This window comes from Megalops cyprinoides, chromosome 10 (assembly GCF_013368585.1).
Source record: "Megalops cyprinoides isolate fMegCyp1 chromosome 10, fMegCyp1.pri, whole genome shotgun sequence".
NCBI classification, from domain to species: Eukaryota; Metazoa; Chordata; class Actinopteri; order Elopiformes; family Megalopidae; genus Megalops; species Megalops cyprinoides.
In genome coordinates, this window is record NC_050592.1 from 434,571 (window position 1) to 445,000 (window position 10,430).

Consider the following 10,430-nt stretch of genomic DNA (forward strand, 5'->3'; position numbering starts at 1 on the left):
CTCTCCCCCCCCTCTCTCCCCCCCCCCTCTCTCTCTCCCTCTCTCTCTCCCTCTCTCTCTCCCTCTCTCTCTCCCTCTCTCACTCCCTCTCCCTCTCTCTACTGCTCCCCTTACCTTTCATCACTAAACAACCTTCTTTTCCTGAAAGGGCCGTCGTCCCTGTCTCCGTCTCCGAGGGCCTTGGTCACCAGTGACTCGTGGAGAGTTGTTGATGGGGGGGTGTTCAAGGCCCCCCTGCTGCCTGACGAGAGAGGAGATCTGTCTCTGGAGGCTGCCGGGGGGGAGGGGCCTCTGCACACGGAGGTTGCGGGAAAGGCGGGGTTTGGGGCAGAGTCTGTGCAGAGAGGGGAGGGGTCTGTCAGGAGGGGTGTGGAGGCTGATGAGGGAGCTACAGAGGTGCAGCTCTCACAGGAGGAGGCGGCTCGAGGAGGACCGGATCGTAAGGAGGAGGCGCAGCCAGTGGAAGGGGAGAAATCTATGGAGAGAGTGGAGGGAGAGCCTGCCGTTTGGCAGGAGGATGACCGAAGGCCAGACCAGGACCAGGAGTAAGGAGGTGCAGAGGAGGTCAGTGACTCCCTCGGAATAGCTGGGCAGTTTTGGAATCCTTCAGCAAATGAAAAGGAGCATCTCTAAACGGCAAATGCAGGTTAATGAAGTGCATCCTATAAATGAGGTTTGTCCCAGACTGGCTGCTCCTGACTGCAGCAGCTGCCTGCTGTTCATCTGGCTCCTGCAGCTGAATGTTGCTTTTGCTTGTGTGTGTGCATCCCTCATCCTGTGATGAAAAATAAAGCCCTTACAGAAAGTCTGCAGACTCCTGCGTGTTTGGATTTCTTTAGGTGACACATTTCCAGTCCAAATCTGATGCATTTGCTGAGAGAAGGTGGGGAGACAGGAATTCAATCAAACGAGGTAGTAGCCTGTTGCTGCTGCTGTGTGCTGGCCCGGTTGAGACTCTGGTGCTCATACCCATGCTGAGGGAGCCGGGCTGTTCCTGTGCAGGCAGTGTGATCATGTGATCACCCTGAGCCCAATGAAAAGCACGGAGCTCTGGAACCTGTGTGTTAATCAGTTCTGCCTTTGCGTGAATGTGTGGGCTGTGCTGTGCTGTGCTGTCTCCTGTGCAAAATATTTCATGGGAAGAAAGTGTGAGCCTCGTTAGCTGCATCTGTAATCTGTAATGCATCTTTGGCCCCAAAGACTGAATTTTAGGGTGCCTTCTTCCCCCTACATGGGAATCTTTAATTATATCCAAGAGGAACATTTATAATAAAACAATAAAAATGAATCAAATTTGAGCTGTACAAATTTTATTTTAGAAAATGTGCTACATTATAGATAGTAAATGAATGAATATGGAAACACAGCTTGGATTTCTGTACAAAACAAACCTTTATACATAAAAATGGGTTCCCCGTCTCTAAAGCTCTGCAAAACATCAATGTTTAAATGCTCTTTCGAAATCATCAGAAAATGGCATTTGTTACAGATTTTCTTTTTTGTTTTTGGGTGTAAAACTGCTACAGACTTGTGAAGGTCTTAGTCTTCATTGTGTACAGTGTATACTATATTAGAACATTGTTTCTTCAGGTAAACAAACCAACTTTCAGATGCAAAATATGCGCTATGTGTTTCTGTGTTTCCCAAAGTGTGTACGTATCTGCCAGTCAACCCTACAAACCGACCTTTGACATAGCGGTGTGGAAAGGTTTGATTATTTGATAAGACAATATATGGTCATTATTTTCAGTCTGTAACTGAATCCAGAGAGAACTGAATAACTTATGTAACATATCTCACCACACATCTAATGCAGGCTGCTGAAGACGTATTTACAGTCCAAAACACTGCCTTGCAGGCTTCTGTGTTTTCATGGGGAAGAACCTGCTGTGAATCACCCAGCTGTCTGGCTCTGAGCCCCTCAGCAGTGTTGGTGAATCAGCACTTTGGAGCAGTGGTTTGAGTTCCCAGCATGCTGTTCACCGCAGCGAGGCCGACAGGAACGATACTGTGGCTTCCTTTGGTGCCCTGCGTCACACGGCTACTGAAGAGGTGCAGTCACTGGATGCGGGTGTGTGGGCGGGGCATCAGTAGTAGGAGCTTAGGTGCGAGTGTGTTGCTGGGCGGGGCATGGTGCCGCTGGGGTACATGGTGCTGCTGGCAGAGTTCCAGTATGTGGACGGAGACCCAAAGAAGTTCCCCGAGGAGACGGGCATGGGGGCGCCGTGCGTGCCCATGAAGTTGAGTTTGGGCTGGTGGCTGTGGTAGGGCTGCACATAGGGAAGCTCGCCCTGGTACTTGAGCACGCCGGCCTCGCTGCCGTGGCTCTGGTGTGCCTGTGAGATGCCCTGGAAGTCGAACTTGTAGGCGTAGCGCTTGCCGTGCACCTTGGTCATGATGTTCTTGTCGTAGTAGTAGCGCAGGGCGCGGCTCAGCTTGTCGTAGTTCATGTTGGGCTTGCTCTTGCGCTCACCCCAGCGTTTGGCCACCTCGTCCGGGTCCGTCATCTTGAACTCGCCGTTGGTGCCCTCCCAGGTGATGATGGCAGCGTTGCTGCTGTCTGACAGCAGCTCCAGCAGGAACTGCCACAGCTGGATCTGCCCAGAGCCTGAGGGGGGAAAGGGGGAGAGGGGGCAGCTCAGCTGGGCTGCAGGGGCAGCTGTCACTGTGTCAGTTAGCATGCTGCTGTCTGTGGCTCTGCAGATTAGCTGCAGTAGATAATGGTGCTGCAGAGAGGGGCAGTAAGTGAATTTATTCATGGAAACCTCAGGTTCATAAACGAGAGCTTCTAGGTGACGCCGCGCCCTTGTAGAGTGAGTTCCAGGGACTTGATTTAAACAAATGTGACCTTTTTGCTGTGTGCTTTCAAGAGAATCAGAAGGAAGCTTGTGTTGGAAATGACATTACTAATGTTATCATCAGTCATCCAGCCACCTACCCACAATCCTATGCGGGCTGGAGTCGGGCAGCTTGTGTGCATTATGATTGGCTGTTCGGCTCTTGGTAAGGAGAGGAGGGGAGTCTGTGGGGAGACAGACACAGGGAGGGGTCACACTGATCTGAGATCATTCCGGCCCCGGAGTCTGTGTCCCTTCATGTGCTTCTGAAAGGAGGCTCCTTACATACGGCCATCAAAGCAGACAGTAAAAGGTCACATTTTGGAGATTTGGGTGAAAGTGTGATGCCTCTGTCCTACACTGCAGCTTACTCATAGGGGTTAACATAGCCTCTCAGCGCACACTTAGTGCCAGAGGGAAAGACCGTGTCACACTCTCCTGTAGAAAGGATGTAAGGAATGCCTGTTTTCAGGAGCGTTTTGGTTTTATCTGTGGTGAGTCATGTGGCTCGGGGTTTGGCTCAGGTTGTTGCAGGTGACTCCGGCTTTGCTGCTGATGTGATGCTGATACTGTGATGAAGGTGTGTGCCTGCCAGCAGAGGCGGGGTCTCACCTGGATTAGCCAATCGGCTGCTGAGGGGTCCTAGTGCCTGGTATGGATCTGTAAACACAACGAGCCGAGAGACACATCAGCCAGGATCCAAACAGCGTACATACATCAACAAGCATAATTTATCTCATTAATATTCCCTGCAGGTCTACGGGAGGAAAAAGGTACCTGGCACATGTCTCGGTGGAGCCTCAGTGGTTCTGCTGTGCTGGTGCTCTATAGGGGACCCTGCAACAGCACCAACAGCTGTTAGTCAGAGGGGGGTCAGGCGGGGTGGGGTGGGGGGTTTGGGAGGGTGGAGAGGGGCGTTGGGGTGTCTGCTGCACTGTGTAAAAAGAAATGCTTCCTCACTGTGGACAGGTCCCGTCTGCCACTTTCAGCATGACAGAGACCATAAAACCCTGTACTCACTTACTCACTCCCCATCAGGGAAAAATCACATCTTTGACTAAATGCATTAAAGGAAATGTTAGCTTGTATTTCTGATCTGTTTGCTGTATAATGGCTGCACAGTACATCTTTTGGCTTAAAATGGAGTAATCTTCCCTCTCTGTACCCCTGTCCTTCTGTTCAGTACTCCACAGCTGCAGCCTCTATAGGCTGCATAACTCAGTGAGTCAGTTATAACTCGGCTGCATGTGTGACACCCTGCTTTTATCCGGGGTGTTACCTTTGGGGACAGCAGGTAAAGCTGTTGCTGACCAGCTGCTCCTCCTGCTGATGTCATCAAAGCTGTTCTCTGCAGAGCACAGACAGCGGGAAACAGGTGAGGAAGAGATGGAGAGCAAGAGAGAGAGAGAGAGCCACGGGAGGAAGAGCACGTCAGAGAAAGGGGGAATGACCGAGGGATACAAACTCAAAAAGACGGTAGGAGAGGGGTTCCTTTGGGAGTTGCCTTTGTTTAGTCACATCTTTTGCCACAAGGTTGTTATTGTGTCCCAAAATGGACCCATTAGCCCTTATTTCCTGTCCCAGAGCAGCTGCTTCCTGTCAAACTCCACAATGAGATATAGACTCACATCAGGCCTTAATGTTCAGTAAAACTACAGTTTATAATGTGCTGTGTCTGAGAGGTGCTTGGTGCTCTCCCCTGCCTGCTCACAGAAGGAAGTGCATGAGTCTCAGACACAGTGTCTGCCACTCCCTGTCTTACCTGCTTTGACCTGTAGGCGGGGCTGCTGCGCTGCACTGGTTGGGGTCGTGGGGTAGAAGGTTGGGCTGCCTAGAATGAGAGAAGGCTGATCACACAGTGATGTCACAGTCCTCAGTCTTTCCCCTGCTTTGTTAGCTATTTGTTACTTTAACCAGTAAAGTGGGTGTGAATTGGAGGATAGACGCCACTCCACTGATGTTACGTGAGCGCCTGCAAGGCTGGCAAACCCCCCCCCCCCACCATCCCCAGTGGACAGTGAGCTCCCAGTCAGATGACAGGGTGGGTCTCGAACCTGAGCTGGAGCTCAGCCTGCACTGCACAGTGAGGGGGGCAGTGTGTGGTGCCCCCGTGTGGGTAATGCAGGAACAGCGCCTGTGCTTACTCTGCCGCAGGTAGTTGAGGTGGGAGAGCAGGACATCGGTGTTGTAGGCGGAGGTGAGCCGCATCACGTCCTCCTTGGTCATCTTGCAAAGCGCTTTGCCGTCCACTGCCTGGAAGAGGCACACGTCCACATCCAGCAGCCCGTACTCCTTAATGGCCCACTCCACCCACTGCCGCACGTGGTCCTGCGTCCACACCTCCGGGTCTGCGAGACAAACACGGCAGCCTGTGAACCTGAGCACTCTGCAGACACTGCAGTCTGTGAACCTGAGCATTCTGCAGTCTGTGAACCTGAGCACTCTGCAGCCTGGGAGCCTGAGCACTCTGCAGCCTGGGAGCCTGAGCACTCTGCAGCCTGGGAGCCTGAGCACTCTGCAGCCTGGGAGCCTGAGCACTCTGCAGCCTGGGAGCCTGAGCACTCTGCAGACACTGCAGCCTGTGAACCTGAGCACTCTGCAGTCTGGGAGCCTGAGCACTCTGCAGACACTGCAGCCTGTGAACCTGAGCACTCTGCAGTCTGGGAGCCTGAGCACTCTGCAGCCTGGGAGCCTGAGCACTCTGCAGACACTGCAGCCTGTGAACCTGAGCACTCTGCAGCCTGTGAACCCGAGCACTCTGCAGCCTGTGAACCTGAGCACTCTGCAGACACGGCAATTTACCACCAGCATTCAGGAACGGGGCCCGAACGTGTTACCCCTGGCTAAAAAGAAGGGCTATACGCATACACACACAGAATATTCATATGCACATAGAACATCCATATAGATACCTACATATTTTTTTCAAAAGGAGAAATCTTTGCTTTAAAGGTTGCTTTTCATTGGGGTTCAGTAGTTTCCACAAATAAAAGTCTTATTTGAGCAACGTCAAGCTGATACAGAGATGTGCACTAGCTTGCAAACGATCACTTCACTGAAGCAAAGTAGTGAAAAACACCCCCACGCCCACACCGGGAAATCGCTCCAGGAGCCCCTCTGCCCACTGAACAGAAATTCACCAGCTATTCATCATTTTAATATTTCCTTTGCTTTTTATCATGAATTCGCCTTTATCGCCACGGAGCAACAAGGCAAGCTGACACCCACCGAACCTGCTGGGACAGTGAGGCAGGTAACCTCCCAGCAGCACACACAGGTGAGCTCAGTTTTAACGTGGATTACACTTCATTAAGCACTCATTTGGGTCTTAATTTCAGCAAATATGCTGATTGACTGCAGGCTGAAATGGTAACTGCAGCTACTGTATTCTGTGACCAAAAGTCCTGCAGCACAGAGCTGAAACTTCATTTGCAGATGGACCTGTGAGATGAAGCGGAACGCCGTCAGGACCGTGCTCATGTCAGGAGCCTCATCCTACCCTGGAAAAACCCTGCCGCTGTGACTGACACAGAAGGCGTGGCACTCAGCGGGCGTGGCACTCCAACATTAACCATTCTACACACCAAGCTGTGATGCTGTGATGATCTGATTATCTACAAACCTTGACCTACACTTTTTTTTGGTTTTTGAAACCAAGTAACCCCATATGAATATAGCATTGGAGTGCTGTCAGTGTTTTACGGGCAGACTCCGGGAAGTGATGCACTCTGGGATAGCGTGTGGTGCAGCACCTCCTCACTGTCCCTGTGCACACACTGCTGACGTCACATCCAGGTATTATCATCCCAATAATAGCCTGGCACGCCCGACTCCGCCCACCGCTGTCCCACGCGCTGTGCCGAGCACCGCGCCGGCGCCTCCCAGAGGAGATCCCGTCACCGTGCCTGCTGCAGAGCATACGCTGTTTGCTGATCACTGTTTATGACATTTTGGAACTATCTCACTCTCTTCTTGTGTTTGGCCACGGTGTTTATTGGCAGGTGTCTGATTTTATGTGAAAGTGCTGCATTGTTATACAGGAGTTCCGCTGCCTGGCGGCTCCGAGCCGCTGAGTGGCAGAGCCTTCGCCAAACAGCCCTGAAACAAAAGTGGGAAACATTTGCAGAGAGCTGATAAGGACACACCACTGCAGCGTATAATAACCTTTCATCTTTCATTACCTGATTTGGCCACATGGATGCCATGCATTCTTTATGAGTGAAGTATAATGTATCTTTATACTGAATTATTTGTTACAAAACTACTGACAAACTTGGAGTCAGCAAGATTTCCTTGCAAAACTGAATGAATTCATAAAGCGTTATATTATACTATAATACTGTTACTGTTAATACTGCTAACATACTGTAACATACTGAGGCACAATGCCAACAAACTGCATTATCCTGTAACACAATGCTAACATACTGTAATATCCTGTAACACAATGCTAACACACTGTAACATGAGCAGGGAGGAAACTGGAGTGAAAGTCATTTTACGGAGGAACTGCCGTTGGCTTCAGGATGAAGAGTTTGCCTGACATAAAGTAGAAGCAGCAAGGGATTGGTGACAGCATTAGGAATCTGTAAATGAAGCAACATTTTTCATTTTTTTCTCTGGCCGCTGAAGAAGGCCGTGTCCCTCCAGCTTTGTATTGATTCAGTAACTCACTGTTTGTGGGCCTGGAAGCTTTGTGGGAGATTGAATCTAAGATATTTCACTGGAGAGGCTGCAGATGTGGAGTTTGAGGGTGACAGTGAGCACAGAATGAGAGCGATGGTGGAGAGCATTCAGAACACATGAATTATAACTGTGTTTGCTGTGCTTCATATTCATCCAGCTCTATTCAGAGCACTGCTCACCGTCACTGACCTGGCTGGTTTCATTCAGCTGTGACACAAAACCCACTGCCGCTGAGTAACACAAATATACACACAGCTATCCACACACACAAATATACACACAGCTATCCACACACACAAATATACACACAGCTATCCACACACACACACACACACGTGCACACAGCTATCCACACACACACATGTGCACACAGCTATCCACACACACACGTGCACACAGCTATCCACACACACATGTGCACACAGCTATCCACACACACATGTGCACACAGCTATCCACACACACATGTGCACACAGCTATCCACACACACGTGCACACAGCTATCCACACACGCACATGTGCACACAGCTATCCACACACACACACGTGCACACAGCTATCCACACACACATGTGCACACAGCTATCCACACACACACACGTGCACACAGCTATCCACACACACACGTGCACACAGCTATCCACACACACATGTGCACACAGCTATCCACACACACATGTGCACACAGCTATCCACACACATGTGTACACAGCTATCCACACACGCACATGTGCACACAGCTATCCACACACACACGTGCACACAGCTATCCACACACACACGTGCACACAGCTATCCACACACGCAAATATACACACAGCTATCCACACACACATGTGCATGTGCGTGTGTGTGTGTGAATGTGTGAGTGAGTGAGTGAGTGAGAGTGTGTGTGCGTGCATGTGTGAGTGAGTGAGAGTGTGTATGCGTGCGTGCATGTGTGAGTGAGTGAGTGTGTGTGCGTGCGTGTGTGTGTGCGTGCGTGTGTGAGTGAACGTGTGAGTGAGTGAGAGTGTGTGTGCGTGCGTGTGTGCATGCGTGTGTGAGTGAGTGAGTGAGAGTGTGTGTGCGTGCGTGTGTGAGTGAATGTGTGAGTGCGTGAGTGAGTGAATGAGAGTGTGCGTGTGTGTGAGTGTGCGTGCGTGTGTGTGTGTACGTGTGTGAGTGAGTGAGTGAGTGTGTGTGCGTGTGTGTGTGTGAATGTGTGAGTGAGTGAGTGAGTGACTGACTGACAGAGTGTGTGTGCATGTATGTGTGCGTGAGCGAGTGTGTGTGCGTGCGTGCGTGTGTGTGTGTGTGCGTGTGTGTGAGTGAGTGAGAGTGTGTGTGCATGTGTGTGAGTGAGTGAGTGAGTGAGAGTGTGTGTGCGTGTGTGAGTGAGTGAGTGAGAGTGTGTGTGCGTGTGTGTGAGTGAGTGAGAGTGTGTGTGCATGTGTGTGAGTGAGTGAGTGAGAGTGTGTGTGCGTGTGTGAGTGAGTGAGTGAGAGTGTGTGTGCGTGTGTGTGAGTGAGTGAGTGAGAGTGTGTGTGCGTGTGTGTGAGTGAGTGAGTGAGTGAGAGTGTGTGTGCGTGTGTGTGTGTGTGTGTGTGAGTGAGTGAGTGAGTGAGAGTGTGTGTGTGTGTGTGGTTCCTGTGCAGGGGTAAACGGCAGGGTTTGGCCGCCTCACCTGCAGGTACTATGACCCTCTTCTCGTCTGTGGTGCTGTTGGGGGGTGCAGCTGTCTGGGGGCTGGCTCGCGGCTCCGGGTACGAGGCCTGGTAGGCCATCTGGCCCCCCTCGCCGCTGCTCACCTCCCGGGATCTCTTAGAAACACTGCAGTCCACCGGGGACTCCCTGCTAGGGGAGAGAGAGCTTCTGTCACATACGACACTTACACACACACACAGATACAGATGTGACACTTACACACACAGATACAGATGTGACACTTACACACACACACAGGTACAGATGTGACACTTACATACACACACAGGTACAGATGTGACACTTACATACACACACAGGTACAGATGTGACACTTACACACACACACAGGTACAGATGTGACACTTACACACACACAGGTACAGATGTGACACTTACACACACACACACAGATACAGATGTGACACTTACACACACACACAGGTACAGATGTGACACTTACATACACACACAGGTACAGATGTGACACTTACACACACACACAGGTACAGATGTGACACTTACATACACACACAGGTACAGATGTGACACTTACACACACACACACAGGTACAGATGTGACACTTACACACACACACAGGTACAGTTGCGACACTTGGGTGTGGTCCTCACCTCTCACAGCTGGAGCCATTCACATGCTCGCCCTCCCTCTTCACAGGGTTCCTGCCCCCCGCGCCCCCCGCGGCCCCCCACTCCGGCTCTGCAGGTTCCGGGCTCTCTTTGGAGCTCTGAGTGAATCCCCCAGGTGACGTCATCTCACCCTTCATGTGTCCGTAGGACGGCTCAAAGATGGACTGGTCCTCACTCACGACCGACAGCGCTTCCTGCAGAAGCACAGGCAGAGAGCATGCTGGGTAAATTGTAGTCTGGGATGTTTTGCTTGGGAATGAGCATGATGATACAGCGCTGCGTTCCCATAGGGCAGCACACATGAGGGAGGGACAGGGGGTGTGGCATTTCAGCTGAACAGGCCCACCCACCCCTGCTGAGTGGAGAAGTGAGAACTGGTGGAGTCACAACAAAATCGAAGAAATCTCTGCTGCTTCCTGCAGTGTATGTGTGTGTGTGTTGGGGGGTTAGGTGTGTGTGTGTTTTTGTGTGTGCATTGGGGGGTTAGGTGTGTGTGTGTGTATGTGTGTGTGTGTGTGTGTGTGTTTTGGGGGGTTACGTGTGTGTGTGTGTGTGAGAGAATGTGTGAA

The 10,430-nt window shown here is 51.2% G+C and overlaps 1 protein-coding gene across 5 annotated transcripts in view; it reads right to left on the bottom strand.

The window, feature by feature from the left end:
- Window positions 1-1,327: 1,327 nt before the first annotated feature.
- Window positions 1,328-10,430, bottom strand: part of fli1rs (Fli-1 proto-oncogene, ETS transcription factor-related sequence) — an 18,265-nt gene continuing 9,162 nt past the window's right edge. For 2 of the 5 annotated variants that reach the window (XM_036539863.1, XM_036539865.1), the window contains exons 2-10: window positions 9,844-10,055; window positions 9,191-9,360; window positions 4,982-5,185; window positions 4,600-4,668; window positions 4,117-4,185; window positions 3,615-3,674; window positions 3,450-3,497; window positions 2,939-3,022; window positions 1,328-2,608 (exon numbers count right to left, since the gene is read on the bottom strand). In XM_036539863.1, coding sequence (XP_036395756.1) covers window positions 2,088-2,608; window positions 2,939-3,022; window positions 3,450-3,497; window positions 3,615-3,674; window positions 4,117-4,185; window positions 4,600-4,668; window positions 4,982-5,185; window positions 9,191-9,360; window positions 9,844-10,055 — 1,437 coding nt within the window. In that variant the 3' untranslated portion in view covers window positions 1,328-2,087. The remainder of the gene's footprint in view (window positions 2,609-2,938; window positions 3,023-3,449; window positions 3,498-3,614; window positions 3,675-4,116; window positions 4,186-4,599; window positions 4,669-4,981; window positions 5,186-9,190; window positions 9,361-9,843; window positions 10,056-10,430) is intronic. The other 3 variants (XM_036539864.1, XM_036539868.1, XM_036539866.1) reach the window with 3 other exon arrangements.